Raw genomic sequence first — 21,759 nt, forward strand, 5'->3', positions numbered from 1 at the left:
GAGGTGTGTTTTAACACACATGCATATACATCAAAAGGAGCACTGCAGTGTTGTTCACGTTGGGCGAGACCAAAGAGGGGAAAGGTCAGCTCGACGTATCGCCGCGGAAAAACGGATAGAACTTTCGTTTCACAATCGCGAACGAGCGAAACTGCTTACGAGTTGTTCTTGCTCGGATTCGTGTCTCGATCGCGAATGTTGGCCTCTTTATCTTGACAAAAAGCATTCGAAAAACCGTCTCGGAGCAGGTCAAAAAGGTTGAGAAGATCGGAATCTTGTATCGTCAAAAAATTTATTTAAATTATTCATAAAATAACTCACTCGAATTTGTGGAAAAATTCTGATCGTTTTGCTCATTTTCTCGTCAAACCGTTGTTTGGAAACTGCATTGAAAGAATTTTTGATTTTTTTTTCAACTCCTTTGAAAGAAACTGCGAAATACGCAACTCGAATCCGCGTTTGAAACTTCGAGTCGCCTCGTCTGTCGGACTATTCTCTTTCTCATTATTTCTCGTCGCAACCCAGCACAATTTCACTCGAGCAAGAGAGCACTGTCAGAGTTCGCTTCATAAATAATAATAAATAAGTAGACAGCATGGCCGCGAGTTAATATATGACGCACATGTGATTTAAATAGACACGCACGTTTTGTGAAATAGAAGCGAAAGCAAGTGTTCGCACCCGCGCCCCTCGACATAATCGAGAGTCTATTATACGTATAAATATTATTGTACATAGCTATATATTCAAATATACTCAAGTACACACAATTAAATGTGAGCTGATACAAGCGCGAATGCTGATAAAAAATATGACATTATCTATCGTACTCGATCTGCAACAAAGTTTTCGTAATCTCGTTGAAAACAAACGAGCGATCCATCGGTCCAAAAAACCAGATTTTAATCAACTTTTCTCTCACTCGATCGCACTCTCCTTTTCATTACGCAATTCAACGAATTTCGGTCACCTAAAATAGCCTTTGCTTTTTTACATTCGGCTTGATTCACATACGAATGAAACTCGTTTAAAAATGAGGTATCGAAAGACAAAAAATACACAGGCTGCGCGAGATAAAACGAGCACGTGCTGCTGAATTTAATAAATTGGTGGTATACACATAGAACGCAGTAGATCGAAATTCATTTAATTACCACGACGAAATTCGAATAAATTTCGTTTGCTTATCTCGATTTCCTGTGCGACATATACGGTGATCAGGGTTTAGCATTTGAAAAGAAGTGTTGTATGATACGAGAGCAGGGGGGTGGGGTGGAGAAACGCGTTTTGCGCCACTTTCTCCCGACGAGAATTTTTTCGTCTTCGTTGGTCTCGGACCTAAAATCTCTCGATTTTCGATTGCGTTATCGAAAATCAGAAGTGATACCCGCACTCTCGTAAATCGACGTTACGTTATAAAAACGGAGAAAGAAAGAGAGAGAGAGAGAGAGAGAGAGAGAGGGAGGGAGAAAGAGAGCGTTGTACCTGAAAAGTGAATGTCGTTTCGAAACTGGATCTAGTCTCGTCACGAAAGAATTTCCGTGATAACGCGTAGAGGCGGACCACCGTCACGCGTATGTATGAACATTGTGAATTCATAAATGTTATTGGTAGTTCCTAGTTGTAATCTAATACGTTTGATTTAAATGTCAACGGGATTTCACCGAGTTCTCGGATCTAAAGTAATACGCCAGCATTCAAATAAAATCATATCGCGAGTGCATTATAAATCAGAAAGTAAAAAATCACTTGCATCTATACGCGCGCACACAGACACGTGGGCCGGGGATTTGGTAAACGGACGAAAACGAAGAAAAAATAAATCTGAAAATAAAAACATTTGTACGGAGATTTTGTCACCGTGCACCTGCGAGCGTTCAATCATAATTAATAATCACGAGTGAGCTCCGTATGCGTATGCGTCTGCGGATAAATTCGCTCCTCTACGAATATATACGCATGGGGGTACACATATGCAGCAACATGAGTAAATACATCTGGAGACTCGAACGGAGAAAACGCGAAATATTCGTTCTCCGCGGCGTCCCGGGGGGTATGCGAGAGTTGGCCAGTTGTGCGATCGTTCATGCTGTCCGACAATACTAGTTTTCATATTCTTCTGATCTATGTAATACGAGATCGAAATAACGGAGAGGGAAAGGGAAAGAAAGGAGGAAGGGAGAGAAGAGATTGATAGACAAAAAGATCGAAAGAGCCGAACGGAGATTAATAATTTGCAGTTTTCCAACCCCGGCATTACGTCGGCTGCTCGGTGCAATGCTCTCGACTGCAGACGGTCCCAGAGACGAGAGAAAAGACAAGAGAAAAGCCGAAGCTCTCGTGTACGAAATGCGGCTGGCAAACAAAGAGGCTTAACCAGCTCGATTTGACTAGTAAACTTAAGAATGTTGAGCCATTTCGTTCTTAAACGTTTGACGTTTGTATACAAGAGCACAGCAGCAGCCTGGCACAAGTCAGAGCTTTTTAGTATCAGCATATAAGAGCGCGTTCGACTCTCTTGCGAGGATCTCGCGCAGGAGCTAAAAGAGAGACGGAGATAAATGAATAGAGAAAGAGAGAGATTCGCTGGGCGCGCGCTCGCGCGCACGAGTCTCTTCTCCTGGTACTGGCAGGGTCGACCGGTCACGATGGCTCGAGTAATGATAGCCTGCTCTCAGCTTCATAATCAGTCCCCCATCTTAATTTATGTTTGCCCCTGCGCCCGTTCCTTGTTCTTCCTACGTCCATCCATCCATTCGTTTCTTCTTTCATTCTGCCTTCGTTTATTGTAACAGTAGGTACTCTATTATATCTATAGCACATCTTGTAACGTTTGTAAAACGCGCTCTGCCTCATTCCACTCCCTATATAACTCAGCCACTCTTCACGATGCTGTAGGTACGAACCTCTACCTCGAGCCTCTTTACTCTCGCTAATTTACCGTAATTCGACTTTGCCAACTGTTCCGAGCCCCTCCCTCTTCCCTTTTCACCGATAAACTCGCCGAATACACTCTCGTGCGTGAATATCGACGTTTCGCACGCACCGCTCCTCGACTAGTCCCCCGGAGATCAGGAACGCTCGAGGAACCCAATTTTCATCTTCGTTTCTTCGACAATTTTTCTCGATTCTTCACTTCTCAGGGTACGTTCGTTACTCGTCTTGAATAAAAGACATTCTTCGCAACCTGCAGATCCATCGGTTTGTAACGCCGTACGCGACCGAGGACTTTAACACCTCGAGCAATGTGCTTATCTGATCCTGCGCCCATCACACTATTCGGGGTCCTGTAACAAGACGTCGAGAGGACGCGGTGACGTGCACATTTTCAATCGTCACCCAACACGCTCTTTTTCCGGGGAAAGAGATGCGCGACGACTAACGTCGCTTTGATATTTCGAGTGACCGTTGAAACAGAGGAGAAAAATCGAGCGAGAGGGTGAGTGGAAAACTTTTCATGGGATTGATGATTTTTCATAATTTGCATGTGCAGAAATGCGATTATTTCTTGAGCGTCTTTCTCTAGAAAAATCCTCAAGTCGCTGATAAAAGTTCGGAGACTTCCCATATTGGGAAACAAAATTGATTATGACGCTACATAATGCGCGGTGTGCTTTATCGATACACACAGTCGACTCTCTCACTCGCACCTCCATTAATCGAACGCATGGATGATCACGAACCAGTTCGTAATCAGTTCAAGCGTAAAACTGGGACAGAGGGAATGCCCCGTGACGTGTTTGTTCGACTCACGTGCTGTCTCGCGATGCCACGTGTGTGACAATCGTTGTTCGTAAATATCGCACTTTTCACGGTCAATAACACGATTTTTCAATAAACAGCAATCATCGGTGATGACTGCAAATTCGTGAAACGCGATGACTTTTATATTCATGAATTCGCATATTCCATTGTGATTTTCATCACCGCAATCATTTAACATATTTCCACAAATTACAAATTCAAGTACATCTCAGAATCCTTGAAATTGCTATTGCTATTGCAATAGAAAAAACTGCAAAAACGCCCCGGAGTTTGTTGCACCAAAGACTTAAACTTCTATCACCTTATGCATGTGTGCATGTTCTCAAATGCAATGAACTTCCACTCCGCAGCAGTTGAATGTTAATACCCAGTCGAGCGCCTGCATGAAAATTCCTCCGAAACAATTACGGCGGAATATAATGGTCTAAAAACGAAAAGGACGTAACGTAGAAAAATTCCCATGTAAAACAGTAGCGTTGAGGTCCGTTCGATGTTTATCAATCGAAATAACAATCTCGCGATCACGCAGTATCATTAATGTCAATGATGAATATAGTGAAAAAAATATATCGAACGCGAGTAACGAGCCGTGCTTATAGACCCAAGAGAGGAGAGAGTACGAATAACTGTATAATTATACGATGACGATGACGATGAGAGGAGCAAGACTAATTATCGCTCAGTCCATATACGACGACGTCGATGTGTGGCCAACGTCCGCGACTCTCTCGTGTCATTGGCACCAAGAGTTTTCTATCCTTTTTTATTTTTTATTATAACGATCTGCTCCGATGTTTTTTTTTACGATTCTGTATTAGCCTCGATTTTCCCTATCAAACGCTTGTACTCTCAATGTAGGTGAACGTTATCAAGATTTCGTTTCGTAATGTCGCTCGCGCGATGTTTTTAATAAGCTCGCAAGGACGCAGGAGCGCCTGCTCGCCGACTAGGTATGCATGCAAATACGTGTACGCGTATGCTTGTGTCTCGGGATGGAGATTAATTATTAATCATTATCGTATAACTGTCTACCAGGTTGTACGAAGCAGCGAGTGACAACGTCCGACGTTTCGAAACTCAATGGATATCGCCAATTTTCAATTATACACGAATATTTTTCAATGTTTATCAACATTCGTGCTTTTAATAAAGTTGCTGAATTAGTGCAGCGATTAATCGGACGAAGACCACATCATTCTAAATGCTCTTTGTTATTTTCTTACGGACTACATTTAATTAGGATATTGGAATGATTTCACTTTAAATGACACACGACAAAGTTACTTCTCACGAGCATGCAGTCGAAATGTTTTTCTCACGTCAATATCTGGCATAGGTTTCAATAATGTTTGTCAATATTCAATTGGAATTAGCACGAGGACGTTAACGACCTGAGAATGGCTTTTATGTAATGGCGGATGGAGATAAAAGTCATTGAAGTATTTGTATTCGTCGATTTGGTGCGTACGCGCAGAGAACGTTTATTTTGTTTGAACTTTTTTGATGTCCTCTGCGCGAGCAGGCTGGAGCGTTGTTGAATTTATCGGTGTATACGGGAGCTCGTAAACGATCGTTCACCGAGTCTTGGCGTACAGCTGAACGGAATTGTGTACGTTCGCGTGTATATATTAAATCGCATCTTGTAGATTCATAAGAGTTTCTCAGTGTGCAAGGTGCACATACGGATTTATCGAATGCTGACTAGAGAACGGTCGTAATTCGGCTTAATTCATTCTTGGAATAAAATTTGTTACGACCTTTTGCAAGACAAGACTCGCGATGTGTGCGCGCAGGGAGCCGAGAGAATCGAGTGTAACGAGAACTCATTAGCTGATCAGCGGTCCGTGAGGCTGAAAATCGATCACACGAACCTACGATCACCGTGCTCGATTATCCGTATATCTATAGAGCCCCCTTAATAGTTCGCATTTGTGTTTTGTTTTATAAGACTCGAACTCCTGGAGATCGACGACCATGTTCTTCGACACTTTGAGATCGACACCAGGCGTTTCAACGGCCGATGTGAGAGTTGGTGACAATGTGGACCATCGTTTTTACCATCACAAACGATCTCTCCAGTGCATCGATCAAAAAATCGAAAAATCCATTTTTTTTCTCACTCGCCGTATTGGTCGAAGGGAACGAGACTTCTGCTTGGCCATTTTATTTGTTGGTTGCGCAATGATACACTTCACCAAAAGTATGAAGAGCATTTTTCGATCAGGCAAAAAACTCCTTGCCTCGGATTCTTGGTCCTCCGGTAACGACTTTCCAGTTAGGGATTTGTAAACATAAAGTTTCATCCGCTGGTTCAAATTCCCACCAAATAGTCGCCGTACACAGTCGCATGAGCGACTCTGGCCGGTCCGCGCGGGGACATTTCTCGAGCCCCACAGCGATTAGTCCGAATGACACAATCTCGTACAACGTATACGTCCCGAGAAAGCTTATAAAACGGAGTGAGCGAGAGTCATTCGGATTGGTCGAGAGTCTCGAAGAAGGCGGTGATTGACGGATCGTTTTATCGAGGGGTGCGCGCACGAGCATATATTTATATAGCAATCGCAGCAGAAAGAGCGATGGACACTCGATATTGATTGATAAACGAAAAAATGGAGGCTTACTATTTTCCGATGAATCAATTAGTGTGAACAAGCATGAGATCCCGCTCGCCATTAACACTCGGTGAGCTCAACGCGAACAGTTGAACTGCCCGCAGCATCGTTAAATCCCATTTTCGCATCCTCGCAATCCTCAACTACAAATAAAACGAGCGATAACCAACAAACATAAACTCGAATAAAAAGAGCGCTCAATCATCTTTTAATTATCCGCAGCGCAGCACCCATAAACATTCAATCGCGAATGCATCCGCTCGAAATTTCTTATTCACGCAGGTCGTCCGTGTCAAGAGCCTCATCATCCAATCAAGATACGCCCAAAAATCGATTTAAATAAAATCCAATAAAATCTCGGGAAATCTATATAAATATGAAATCGCGCACAGAGCCTTAACGATTTTGTCTCGATGATAGGTATGCAACGGACTCCGATAATACCGTTGGAGCTACGAGAACGAGCCACACCCTTTGCGAACACACAGCTGTGCTCCGATACACCATTTCAGCACATATTTTATATCTCTATACATCTTATTTATATACATATATTAAATACACATATACATGCATGTTATATAATATGCGTATACGTGTATACACAGCAAATAATATACGCATCAGAGTCGTACAGTAGGATACATATATGCTGTATGTATCTCCGAGTCGTCGGGGCATATGCACGCGGAAGAGGTTGCTCGCCAATATATATAAATACACATATATCTACAATTATATACATATAGATATTTGTACGAATATAGTGTAGTCGAGACGCGTTACTCTGCGGATCTCACCATATCTATATAATACATGTGTATCTTACACATATATGTTTATTTATATGTGTATATTTGTATATATATATATATATATATATAATTGGCGTGAGCTAACGCCGCGTGGCATTCGGAGGGTACGCGCAGCAGTACATCCTCCTTTCAGGCGTCCCGCCGGCTGCTCCGACACGAAAGCGAGAATAACTTGAAAAAAAAGTGAACGGTGAATAAAAAATCGTCCGTTCGACGTTCCTGTATCGGGGCTATGGATTAGAAAGAAGGAGACGAAATATGGGAAAGAAAATGACACGAATGCGGGCAAGAAATTCGTAAATGTTTTTCGCGGTTCGTTGGGGACGATGAGTGTGTGTGTGTGTGTGGGCAGAATGAATAATAAACGAATCAAGTGTTTGTGCAGCAGGGTTTTCTGTTCTTGGGTATTCGAGAGTGATTAACGAGGATTTGACTGGTGATAAGAGTTTTTGAATGCTTGATTTTAGTCGGGATTGTATCGAAAATGATATAAATTAGTGTAAACTCGCGGCGTGAAATATCTCGTGGATATCGATTTCCAGTAAGCGAAAACTCTCAGCGCTCGTCACGGCATGCTGAGTGTTTCAAGAACGTTTCTCACTTGTGCCCTTTGGCTGGAAGGACCGAGATATAAACGGATAGGGCAGATCAGGCCGAGATCGGAATCCCTCCGAGGGAAGAGAGCTCCAATCAATACGGTTTCTGATGCGTTATAGCATTCGTATAAAGCGTATATATTCAGCATGGAAAGAAAAGAGGAAGGAAAAAAAGAGGAAAATATCTGAACTATCGTCAGCCGGCTGCCAAGAGACTTATCCGAGCGTTTCATCGACGCGCGCGCGCGCGCGCGGCACGCATACTATAAAACGTACGACACAAGAGATGTAGAATCTCCGAGTGAAGATCCATTTATATATACAGAGATATCTTCAAGGGATCGCAAAGTTCCCTACCGCGATCAGGAACGCGGACAACCCGCGAGGGATTCAATTCTATCTCCGTCTGTGTCACGCGGCACTTGTGGATCTGCAGGTGAAACGGAGGCCTGTCTAACGATATATGTTTGTATGCGTATATAGATAAGGGCTTGCCAGCACGTGAAAATAAAGAAGGAACTGAAAGTGACTGCACAACTACGAATGAAGAATGGGAAGCAAATTTTTATTCAGCATCTCTCGCAGGATCGTGAGTTGCCGGAAGAAGAGCGAATTGATTTAAATTAATAATGCATCATCCATACGCATATTTTTTATCGATCTATACCCGAGCTTCGATCGCGATTGAGATAGAACTTATTTGATTGAAGTATGATCCGCAGACGTTTAATGGAGTCGAGATTCGTTTGTATCGCACTCAATCTCATTCGACTCTCCTTCTGCATTACATTTATCAGACTTTATTCATTTTGCAAAACGACATTTGCAGGCAACGAATTCCTCATGTTTCATAGCTCATTTCTTTTGACTCTTGCACAGGTTTTTACAATTTTGCAGTGATCGAGAGCTTGGAGTAAACGCGATATTGGGGAAACGGGAGATTATAATTGCGATGTAGCGACGAAACAAGAGGAATTAATGCAATCCAAGAGAAATCGACCGAAACGTATACCAGAGAAAATGTTTACGTGTAAACATGCAGACTTGAAAGTCTTTCTTCTTCGATTGGCTTTATTATTCGCATTCGTATTCGATCGTTAATTCAGATCGGTCGCTCTTCCAGCTATTGCGCGCGGAGACAACCTACGATGTATCTACCTGCGCCATATCTTTGCAGCGGCGACCAAGAACAACGCACAGAGTGCACCGGGTTCGCAAATGCCCACAAATATACACGCAGCGAGCCCTGAACTATTCGCTCGTGTTTCTTCAACTGCACCAGCACACGTCGGACACTCGGCGTGTACGCACGCCAATATCAAAGCTCGAAACTTCTCGTACGTGTGTTTCTATCAATGTTTCGGTATACACTTAAGCGGATTATAACTCTCCCCCTGGCTTGTCGCTGAACCAGTATTCCTCGACCACTACGACGAGGAACGCGCGCGCTGATTATTTAGCAATACAAATCACCCGACGCTAGTTCGTATCCGCAACCTCCATCGAGCGATCGAACAGAGAAATAACAAAAAAAAATACCCAGAGATGCTTGAACGTTATGGGTGCATATTTACAGGCTATTAAAAGTCACGATCATGTGAAAAATTAATTAATTATATGCGTTTTAATTTCCCTTCAATTTCGTACTTTTGCGAATACTACCGAGAACTCTTCTCCATTAAATCTACCACGAGGAAGCCTTTGCAAAATCATAATTTTTAGATCCTTTCGACACACGTTTCGTTTCAAATTTTCATAAACGAACAATTTTTTACCCTCGTTTCGCTACTTTCGGATTGATATGGATAAAGAAAGGAAATTATCATTTCAAGGATTTTACACCAACGGAATGATTCATCCTGCAGAATCTATGAGATGAAACACACACGCTGAAAATTACTTTACAGACGACTTCAACTAATTTTTGACTGGCACTGCTCGCGAACGCGATAAAACCTCGCAGAGCGGGTAAAAAGAAAAAAAAACAATTTTACATTACCGAGAGTTAAGTGATGCGGTAAACAGATTACATAAATCGTTTCCTTATAAGTGCTCATAGAAATTGGAATGCATCGTATATTATTCGGTATCTTGAATTAGAATGAATATTTATTAACTGTAATAGTCGATCGAGTCTTTTGAGTTTTTGGAAATGTCAATGTACGTGTATAAGTAATACTCTTGCTCTAAATCCGCATCGGTGTGTTCGAGCGCCGTTTTCTCGCGTGCGCGGGCGTGGTACTGCCGCAGTTTGCTGCTGATAGCTTCTGGCCGAACGATATGTACCGTTTCTTCGTTCGTGCACGCTGGACCGGCTTACGAAGTCGCAAGGATGTTGAAGTACATTTACTCGTTATAAATACCAACTAGCCATATAAATATATATTATATTCTCTATGCTGTATTTAAATGATATGCAAGTGCAATATGTGTGTGCTTATTTGCATGTTGAAAATAAATTTTGTCTTCTTTATCTGCTTCCAGAAAATCGTAATGGACTGCAGCACCTCTGGGGATAATTTCGTCAAACTTTGTTTCATTTTCCATTCGATTCGAAATCACTGCATGCGTCCGGCGTTTGTTTCATTTTCTGATGATTCAGGTCAGAGAGAATAAAATAATGATAAGCAGAGGGGAAAAAGAGACTAAGAGAAATGGGCCGGTTAATACATCGCTATCAATAAAATCATTATTCAATAAAAGATCGCAAATAATACGGAAATCAATAAAAATTCTGCATCTTCGATATACGTAAATGGAAAACTTCTTGTTTTACGGCTTTCTAACGACTAATTTACACGTGTAAAACACAAAGCGATAGCATTACGAGTGTAAAATCATCGCGGGGATCAGAGGCGACGAGATTATGAAATTCAATACGAGTAAACATAAAAAGCCGACGACCCCGAGCGTGCACATCGCGCGAGCGATACATCGGAATCGCGAGAAGGCAGAGGCCTCCCCTCGATCGAGGAGAGGACAGAAACAGCGTCGTTTTGCTTCTCAGATCAGTGGCTCGGGAGTGCGGTATTTAATAACCGCGCGGTAATAAACATCAACGAGCTTGGATTTCAGGGTGCGAAGGTCCATGGGGTATGAAAAAACGAGAAGATCCACAAGATTACGCGCGTACGAGCGATGCGTGGCCAGCTGGCATCGGGTCCACATCGATATACACATACTTCAGCTTTTATGCGTATATGTACGAGAGAACGGGAGTGGCAAACCTTTCGCGAAGGGCGCGAGAAGGCCCGAGGATCGAAAAATAAAAAGTTGCGCGCAGGAGAAATGCGGGAGAGAACTGACGAATACACATATACAGAGGCGAGCATGAGTGCATTCGCGTTATATATTTACGATGAAAATACGTGTGCGCGGCCGCGAGGCTTGCGCCCATACTGTTAAAACTCGTCTCGCACATGTGCGGAGCCAGTTAGGCGATCTCGTGAACTAAACGAGATATTCTTGACAGATTCTCATCGTCCGAGCTGACGTAAACAATTTGCGAATGTAAATACCTGTTGAATATTGAGCTTCGCGCGGTGTGGGGGAGAGTGAACTCGCGAGGTGTGAGAGCTCCGAACGAGAAAAGGGTTCGCACATGTTCCTTTTTTTCATATAAATAAATATGATATACGCTATTAATATATACATACGATACACATGACCCGAAAGGTCGCTTCACACCTCGCTAAATGGCGTCTACTTAGCCTTTGCATTTCTTATTAAAGATTCATCGCTGCTCGCATACACAGGTGTATGCAAAAAAAGGAAGAGAGTCCATTAACGTCGAGAAATCTTATCCAGCATTTTTTTTCGAGAATCCATCATATGGAATGTCTAATCTAACTTTTACCGGGTCGTATCAGTCTGTATTGAGAATGAAAAAAAGCCTTGAAGAAGATTCTGTAATAATTTTGATGCAAACTATCAATAAATGTCCGTTCTTCGATCGTTGGAAACTTTTGACTCGCGAAACTTTTCATGATCCAACTCGAAGCATACAGTGAGAAAGATTCGGTCAGGAAAGCAACCCCGAATAAAATCATCTTATGAAAATGATGGGAAAGATCATTCAATCAAAATTATATCTCAAGCTCGCTATATTCATCGGTGTATAAATAATGCAGCTCGCGAAACGCTCCAGACACTCCGCGAGTGCATTTATTCGCTGATGCGTACTCTTCGCCGTTTATTCTCGAGGAGACGAACGAGGAGAAGGGGATATTTGTTGTAAAATACACTTGGCACGTATCGCACGCGTACCAAGTTCGTGGGAATTTTCTGCACAAAAGCAGCCCTCGCAGCGAGCAGAAGAATACTTAGAATGCACGTGTACATGCAATACTTGTGTACACGTTTCTTTTTTATATATCTGCGCATAAAATGGGCACGGACAATTGTACGATGCATTGGAGTGACCGCGATTTTCACTTTCGCGACACAATTATCCATTGTTTCAGAATCATCGATTAAACGTGTATCAACAAATGATTGTCGAGCGATTAGCAAAAACGTAACTGCATGCACGAGTTCAAATGTTCTCATAATTGGCTTGCGGGCCCTGACGTTCCTCCAATCCCGTTTCGTAATCCAGTTTAATGAAATTTTTTTGAAAGGAATTTGGGTGAAAATGGGATTGAAATATTTGCTGTTTATCTCGTGTTGGAGATTTTTCAACGATACTCCACTGGATTAAGGTAAATGGATGAATATTCGCTATCCAAGATTACGGGATGATATTTTTTGTAGGCAAAAATTAATACGTACTGGGTAGATTTGCAAAATTTGGATATGCTTGTTCCCATGCAGTTCAGCAGCAAATCAATTGTTAAATATTGACTTTTCTCTGACGCACTTATCACTCCAGCGCATGAGAGTCGTACACATACATGGAAAGTTATTGAATTTTTTCATTAGTTATATCCAAGATTTCGCAAAAAAAAAATCGATCGTTGTATTTCGTAGATATTCAAGTTTTTAAATTTCGTCGTTGAAAATCGGTTGAAATATTAAAAAATATCTGATGAGAAATCATTCGGATTACACGACAAATGGATTGGTAACGTTTGACCTTTTGGTCATATTTTGTCGTTCGATTGCTTCGCCACGTTTTTTGTCAGTTTTTACAAAACGATCAACTTATTTAACGTTCATTTTTTCATTTTTCTCTGACAGTGTGACATCAACAGCAGCGGCAGCTGTTGCACCACGCTAATCAAAATAAACTCTTTAAACGTTTTGTTAATAATAAAATCGTATAAAAATGTTGATTCTCTACTGATTATATTTTTAAGATAATAAAATTATTATGTTAACGTAAGTTTCATCTTTTGAAATTTTCTTTAGAAATAGTTGGTGCAATGAAAGCAGATCACGTGGCCGTCACCCATCGACCTCAATTGGCAAAAATTTTTCAAAGAGATGAATCATGTTGTATTTTCTTATTGAATTTCACGTACAATACATAAATTCAGTTTTATCATGATGATCTAACGAAAAAATTGATAACTTTATCGGGACGATAAATCGTTAGGATCTATGTAAACTGTGATAGGAACAATATCTCTGTCGATTCATTGCGATAAATCCGTTGAGGATGACACTAATGCAATGCCCATTACTATCAGCATCTTTATTATCAGTGTAAACGATAATTTTCATAATGATTTTGCTACCGATGTGAATATTCACGTCGGGCGTAGTTCGCTTTCGCGGCGGGGCTTGCCCCGTTATAACGCTTATAATTATCACGGTTGACCATTATAACGGCTCGCGGTCTCGCCTCTCACGCATACGCACATGATAAAAGCCACGCTCGTTTTGCCCTCCAGTCAGAGACAGAGCCTCGAAACGTTTGAAACTCACGACACACAATGCTCGTAACTAATAATTGTGTCTGTCACGATTATCAGCGTGCAGTGCTCGATGTCACAGACTTTTTTCATTCCTCTATTAAATAACGTTGCAGTTCCTTTTTTTTCTCTGTTCTTAATAATTGTCGAGCCCGGAGATTTGCGATTCGAAAGACGAAGGCGTAACCCGGACTATTAAAGGCTTCAAGAATTGTATACGTATTTCGTTACGGTATACTTCGCATCTGAGCTTCTCATTGACACTGTTTAACTTCGTATCCAGCTCTTCGAGCACCAATTTTTTCGGAATGAAGAGTCGAAACTTACGCTTTAGATTAAATCAATTTCTCGTTGAATCAATATATTACGATATACCGCATTGTAGAAATCAGTTCAACTCACCATCTTGGTTCATTCCGTGACCTCCGTCATCTACGAGAAGGAGAAAAAACCAACCAATTAGTATTTGTTTGGATAAATATCGTTAATCATGATTGTTTGAGATCAATTTTCATTGTGCTTTTAACCAAAAGTGGAAAAAAATTATTAAAATGACTTTTGGCTGAATTTTCTCTCAATTATTTCCTAAGAAAATGAACCCTCGATTTCACTCTTGTGAGCTTTGCTCGATAGGAAATGTAAGTAGAAAATAAACTTTGAGAATTAAATTTAAAAAGTGCTCGAATAAAGATCGCTGCGAGTCGACGATGAAAAATTTAAATACTGCTCGTGTTGGTTCATGTCGACTGCTGCACAGGGGTTCATGACCAGGAGGAAGAGCAAAAAGCAAAAGAGGTATCAGAAGCCACGAGAAAGGTTTCACGGATGCCAAAGCTGTGCTGCAACCTATTTGTACCAGGGAAGCGTGGCCTCGAAGATATCACAGCATCAAGCTTCATTCTCTTTCTCTCATCCTTTATTTAACCCCATAAATAACTCGTCCTATCTCCCACTGTAATGTTCCACTGTTCTTCATTGTCCAATCAGTATATACTCAAACGTAATAACATTTCATAAAGTTGCATATGAAATGATCTAGTCCCATTGCATATAGCTGAAGAAATAATGAAATAGCCAAAATAACTCATTTTTAATGATTTAAAATTGTTACTAATTGTGTCGATTGAAAAAATGAATTTCTGATGAGTAAATCATTGAATTCTGTCCAGAGATCGAGGTAAAAATATCTCTGTTTCCTGACCTCGTTGCCGTCTATTTTTTGAAGTATAAAATCTATAAAAAATACGGTTTTATTGATCGTAAGTGGAAAAATATGTCATGAGGAATGGTCCACAAATCATAACGATTCAATTCGTACGAAGAAAATGAATGATATAAATCTTTTTGGCTCACGAGAAATAGCAATTTGGAATAATTGAGTAGATGGAACGAGTAAAAAGTGACGTTTATACGAGTTCCAGTCGCGAATTCAATTTCAAATAAACTATTCATCGAAAGAACTCGTTAATGGTAAAAAGAGTAAAAAAATGTTGAAACAGGTATGAAAGTCGTGTCACCGAAGAACGGAAAGTTAATTCTATCGCTAATTCGAGACTGATTGGACGACGGGGACTCCGGAGAGATGACCAATGATTGAAGAAACGCAAGCAGGCGGAGAATATACATTCCGGTTGATTTTTCGTGCACGTGGCATTACGAAACGAAGGGGACTGGGGATGCGAATGAGGTGAAATTGCTAACTAGGAAAGTAAGTTGCGATCGAGGCATGCTACAGTTTTGTCGGAGATGCAAGAGGGTCAGTGAACGAGATAACTCTCTCGCACACATCGTGTAAGAAAATCTCGATAGAATACTCAACATAATGTACCTAAAGTTGGAAGCAAACTAGCCAAAAGGGCGTATCTGTAGAAATTCAACGTTACAAAGTATCATTCGGGTAGGCCACTTTGAATTTAAGATCAGGAGCAGACTACGTACGAAAGTCTTGAGTCTTGAACGGATAGGCATTAATTACAAATTAATGCAACTTCGCGGATACGCTCCATTAGAGATAATCGAAGTCGACGCGCGCGCGCGCGCGTCTCGACCTCTTCTCCTCTGCTTACTTCGAGTTTTCGCATATACGTGAGTATCGTTGCGGCATTCGAGTCTCATTCGCCCCGCAATTTTGATCGTTTCTAATTGAAATTTTCATCCGCGTTTTATTTCTCTCGAAGAACGTACGCAGAGATTCATCATTTTTTTTTATACTTTCCCACCACATACCGAGAAATTGAGGGAAAATAAAAGCGCGAAAGATGCGACGTTCACGAGATTGTAGAATTTATATTGAGCTCTCACTTTAATCGTGATATTTAAAATGATCGTAACGACTGCGTAACGACAATCATTTTACAAGACTCACCATCGTCGTGATCTCGTTCCCCACGAAATCTTATATTAATCCTCATCCAATGAGATTCTTCGAGAAAGTTCATACATCGCCGTCGAAAATTCTCAACTCAATTTTTTCGATTCTTTCATTTTTATAACTGCCAATTCCATGCGAAACTAACGCAGGAAACTGTCGGAAAAAATGTCTTTTTTATCGAGTAGTGGAAAGCAATCTGCACAGCTGACAGTTGGATCGCCATGCAGATTGGCTCGAACTTAGTCGCATGTACGAGTCGATACAACGTGGCAGATTCTCCCTGACGTAGAATCGAAAGACACAATGCGACTTATAAAGCTGTACGAGACCGGGCAGGATCGTTGCATCCGCCTGTAATCGTCTTGCGCTCTGGTATTACCAGTTTGCACGTGGATTTTTTTCTTTTTATTTTTTGTCAGGCTACTACTCGTGTATGTGTGTGTGTGTAGCACACGGAGTTAATATAAGGGAATGCGATAGGAGACAGCGACTTTATACAGCCATTACTATCGTAATGGAAGAGAGAGAGAGAGAGAGAGAGAGAGAGAGAGAGAGAGCGAAATAAATAAAGATCGAGAAAGAGAGAAAAAGAGAGAAGACTGCTCGAGAGACCAGGCGACGCCCGAGCATCGAGATAACTAAGGATTACGCCGCGTTCGAGAATTTGCTCCGGCCTCGAGGTCTGGGTATTCATTTGTTTGCGATTACCGGTACTTTTACCTCGGTTCCTTACTTTTTTCCCTTCCTCTCTATCCGCCTTCTCCCTCGCACTGTCCCTTCATACTTTTTTTCTCTTTCAGCCTACGCTTTTTTTTACCAACTCCAAGTTTCTCTCGCGACAAGAAACTCCGGCCAACGGAACTTTGTGGATTAACTGTGACGGTGAAACAATGTTAGCATATTATCGATACTCGACTCATCAAATCCGGATTTATCGAGTGTAATCCGAACCTCGGAGATTTATAACTCTGCGACTATAAAATTCTGCATTTCCCGAGGCTTCTCATACGTTTTTGGTAACTTGGAACAACCTCACGACCGACATACACTTCTGTTTTTAATCAAAACATTATAAAGAGAATGCATCGTGTGTGCGCTTCATCGGCTTTTGTACGAGACGCTCACCGAATGCCTGATCCAATTAGGTTAACTGAAAAATCATTTATGGACGATAACGATCGAGTTATTGAGAGGAAGAAGCAACGATAAATCTTTAAAGTTGAATGCAAAGTGCGTGTGGTCCATCGAGAGTAAGAGAGTGGGAGAGAGAGAGAGAGAGAAAGTTCGCCTTGTCAAAGCCGCTTTGTCAAATACTTGATATCATTAGATTTAACGATGCTCTCACTCTCCTTCCCTTTTGGATTCTGCTCGGCCATATCTCGAGGTTTCTTCCTGACGGGGGATTGCGGCTTCTATCCTCCTGATCCCGGTGTTCCAATGCCGTGTCACTGGCTCCTGCCAAGGGCGGCTTGGCCTTTCATCTTCCTTAAGCAGACGCGCGGTCGCGCGTTCGCCACTCTCTCATCTTCTCACTCCATCTCTCATCACTCTCTTTCTCTCTTTGCTCTCTTTCTTCGTGCTCTCTGTGTGGATTATACAGTTGTATATAATGGTAAGTAAGTATACACCGAGAGAAAACCTGGCATATCTCTTATCCACGCCCGACAGCGATCAACTCCATAGAAACGGTGAAAGAACGAGAGGACCGAAAAAAGGAGAAAAAAAAATCTCAACTAAAGAACGAACGTTGGGGAGGGGAGAAAAAAACTAGAATCCACTAGAGAACTCGAGTAAGACCTGCGTTTTTAAGCTTTCCATCTCTTTTTCCTTCCTTGTTCTCGTTCTTTTTTTTTCTTATCGATTGTTGAGACTTCCTTGCTTCTATTTCTACCAGTGTCTCTTGCCGAAGAGAACTTGTGACGCTGACGCAATTGTTCAGCAACGAGACAAAGCTGTCTTTCACTCTTGCCCGCTCTCTCTCTCTCTCTCTCTCTCTCTCTCTCTCTCTCTCTCTCTCTCTCTCTCTTTATAGATCTTGCGGCATTGCCACTGATGGTCTCCTTTGTCGGAGGCGAAGGATCGCCGACCAACAGCCCAAGAGACTTTGAAAAATTCTCATGGAACACCTGCCGAGCTGATTCATCTGTGTTACCAATAAATTATTTTACAGTTCACTCTGTGTAATAAGGAGATTCGAGGGTGTACAGAAGATCGATTATTCCGAGAGCTTAATTAATAACTCGTTCAATTTTCACAGAGGTTGTCTTGTTCCATTGATTTTTAGTCTTAACATTATAACTGAGCTGTTTATTGGAACATTTCGAGCAGGTGCGTCCTAGAATAGTGCCAATGAAACAAAAATATTTTGCACAGAGCTCGAAGTGCTTTATCGAGAGAAACTGAATCGACCAATAAGAGTTCGAAAGCCAGATCGATAACTTCAGCTCTTGAAGTATTCCCAGCACAGTGATGAATAACTCAAAAAGTAATGACAGCTTACTTGCAATTATAGAAATTGCAGCGAAAATTTTTCCGAATTAGTAATTGCCACATTTCTTCCGAGTGATTATTCTTCGTTTGGAGTTTTATCTACAAAGGAAGTTACCCTCCGCACCATACACACGCGGGAGAAACTTTGAATAAAAAGTGAAAATTACAAGGAAGCAATGCAAATTTATAATTTGCAAACGTTTTTTCGATGTGTGCAATGGAGATAATTATTACGTTTGTATGTGCGATTATAGTTACGAATCAGCTGGAGAAAGAGAAAAACGGAACGAAGAGAAGACGGATGAGCGAAGACAATTACTCGTCGATACATCGATCATGTCTGACGAGAGTGTTTTCAAGAGTATACACTTCTCTACCCTCGTGTGTCTCTTCCCAAGGGAATCTGGACTTGCAGAGTTTACTGGCGTAGTATTCACATTTTCTAACGTATCTCTCTCTCTCTCTCTCTTTCTCTCTCTCCTCATCCCTATCTTTTTCTTTCACGTTGATGTCTGCCTTCCGGCCATATTTACCGCACGGTCACGGAGTTTTTTTCTCCTCGGAACCGGCATCGCAACGCGGACAAGAAGAAGACCAATTACGATGATAAAAGCCTCATCTCTCCTCGCCTCTGTACCCAGCCTACATATATCTATGTATCGCATATATTTCTTTATTACCTCTCGTCTATTCTCGTGTGCACGCGTCGGCTAATATTTTTCTCCAACAAATTTATCACCCTCCGTTCTAAAGTGTCATCTTGACGCGTGCAAGTTGATAAATTTTATTCGTTTACGCAGTCGCCGCGAGCAATTGTTTGTGAAAAATTTATTCAACCTCCATTACTCGAGATAGTTCCCATTTTCAGATTACAATCTTCGAGACACTTGTTAACTGAAGATTTTTCTATATTCCTTTGGAATCCATCACTTTCCAATGGTTTTTTTTTTTTTTCTTCAATTTTAATCTCGTCGTGTATTTAACAAACGAAAGTATTTCAATTTTCTTTTTTTTTGTCGGACCTAACGGTGGCTGACGAAAACAAAATGATCAAGCTTTTATAGCTTAAAAAATAGACTTCGATTCGATTTATTATTTTCTTTAAAATTGTCGGTGCAGCGATAACGCAAGTGTACAGCGGTTCGGACTATTCGGCTTAAAGTTCAATCGTTTTTTCAATCATTCGCGTTTTTTTTTCTTTTTTTTTTTTTCAATTTACGAATATAAAACGAAATAATTCCTTTCCACTGCAGACTTCACGAGGATTTGAACCGGTGGTTTTTTGTTTCGGATTCGAAAGAAGAAACGTACGTTTTTTCTCGGAGTCCTCCTCATGCATACCTCCGCCGTTGCCACCCCCGTGATGATGATGAAGGCCCAGAGGGTCCTGTTGATGCGAATGTATAACCGCCAGAGCCGTGCCCGCTGGATCACCGGGATTAACGCCAACCCCGAGATGTAGCGCACCGTGCTGCGACGCGTGACCGGGTAACTCCATGCTGATCATAGCACGCCACTCTACTCCCTCCGTCCCACGTCTATAATCGACAGCTACCTCCTCCTCCACCTTGCTCCACACCTCGTCCAAAAAGACGAGGCGTTTTTCCAGTAGCCCGACGTCTCCTGAAAAATAATCAAATAAGACGGTGGTCAGATTAGTCTCAATGCGAAAACGAAGTGATACGAGGGCTGAACCCGATCGAGTTAAAGGAGGATTCGATAAAAATTGAGGGCGTTTTCTTAAGATATTCCTTTCACGAACGTAAATATACTCTCCAGATAAGTGATTTTTATTCACTATAAAGTGTAAAAGGGCAAGTGAATAGCCTGGAAAATTTTCAAGCCACGTTGCGTCGCCTGTTCATTAAAGGATTGCTGTACTTTAAGCAGTGTAAAACTTATATGGGAGGTTACAGTGATTTCGTTATCACTAGGTTTTTATATGCGAATAATTCATAGACCGAATTTCTTCGATTTTATAAAAAATTGAAAAATTTGTCCTGCTCGGCTAGGCCGATAGAAAAACGCGAGAAAAAATGTGTTCTCACAATGAAAATTAAGACCTGAAAGTTTCCGACTAGCTCTGATTTACTGCAACGAGTTAATTTCAACGTAGTTCCTCGTAAATCATTTCTAACTCAGCGGTGTATTATAATCTAGTATATTTCTCGTATCGACGCGTATCTCGGAGTAGAAAATCGAGCGTTCACTCGTAGTTTCGTAAGTCATCGAGAAGCCTCGAGGTAAGTGTCCGCGATGTATATATACGTGTATATACGCACAAAAATAGAGAATCACGGTGGTCCGGGAAGAGTGGTTAAAGCGCACGAAACCATTGAGAAATGAGAGTATGGGATGAGGCTCGAGACCGGAATCGACTACGCCACGCTTTTTATCCCCAAAGTCGGATGATTCGAACCGTGCCACATTTTTCCTTCCTGTATCATGCGATTCCTCCGAGCAGGTCACATTTTTTGCTTATTGCGCCTGCGGAACGATTTTTTTACCTTTTTTTTTCTTCCATTTTCTTACGATGGTCCAGTCTATCTACAGCTTCTGGCTTCTGTTTCTTTATATATATACACATGAATTGTCGCATGACTTTTCTCAGTGGCGCGGTCTCACCGCTATGAATGAAAGGATGAATGAGCTGTAATTTAGCTTGAACTTGGCGACCAACCGTCAGTCGACATCGATCCAACCAACAAAACCCCCTTCACAAAAGGGGGAACCATAAAGTCTTGCTGTGAAAACGTTTCAATCACGTTCGTTTTTGGTCCATTGAAATTTGCCCGGATTCGAAAAATAACTGAAAATTCAATTAAAAGGGAAATGGAAAAATGGATTTTTCGCTTCTATATTTTTAGTGATTGCGGAGATGTTTGAATTGTAGCAGCCGATGAAAATTCATTTTCGATGCTGCTGTGGTCTGTCAAATGGTCTGAAAAAATTCTGTTTTCACACAACTACGAAGAGCCCTAGAAAACAGAGGAAGGACGTTGAGAGTCAGTAGGCGAAAAAAGGGAAAAGGTCGTCTACGGTATGACGAGATAAACCGGAGGAGATTCACTTTTCACGGATATTTCCTGCTCTTATAGAAATAACGAAGAATCTTCGATGATGAAAAGATCAGTGTTGCAACATTAACAAAAATTGAAGTATTCGAACCTAATCGAAGATCGTCAAAAATCAGAAGTGCATTCAAGTTATTTCTGAATTGAAATATCGAGGATATTCGTGAACCGAATTAAT

At 41.4% G+C, this 21,759-nt stretch overlaps 1 protein-coding gene across 3 annotated transcripts in view; it reads right to left on the bottom strand.

Moving 5' to 3' along the window:
- The window catches only part of sv (shaven), a 147,889-nt gene that overhangs the window by 97,922 nt on the left and 28,208 nt on the right, over positions 1-21,759 (bottom strand). For all 3 annotated transcript variants that reach the window (XM_043414531.1, XM_043414527.1, XM_043414532.1), the window contains exons 2-3: positions 19,819-20,130; positions 14,049-14,078 (exon numbers count right to left, since the gene is read on the bottom strand). In XM_043414531.1, the coding sequence (XP_043270466.1) occupies positions 14,049-14,078; positions 19,819-20,014 (226 nt within the window). In that variant the 5' untranslated portion in view covers positions 20,015-20,130. The remainder of the gene's footprint in view (positions 1-14,048; positions 14,079-19,818; positions 20,131-21,759) is intronic.

The sequence above is a fragment of the Venturia canescens genome, chromosome 3 (assembly GCF_019457755.1).
Source record: "Venturia canescens isolate UGA chromosome 3, ASM1945775v1, whole genome shotgun sequence".
NCBI classification, from domain to species: domain Eukaryota; kingdom Metazoa; phylum Arthropoda; class Insecta; order Hymenoptera; family Ichneumonidae; genus Venturia; species Venturia canescens.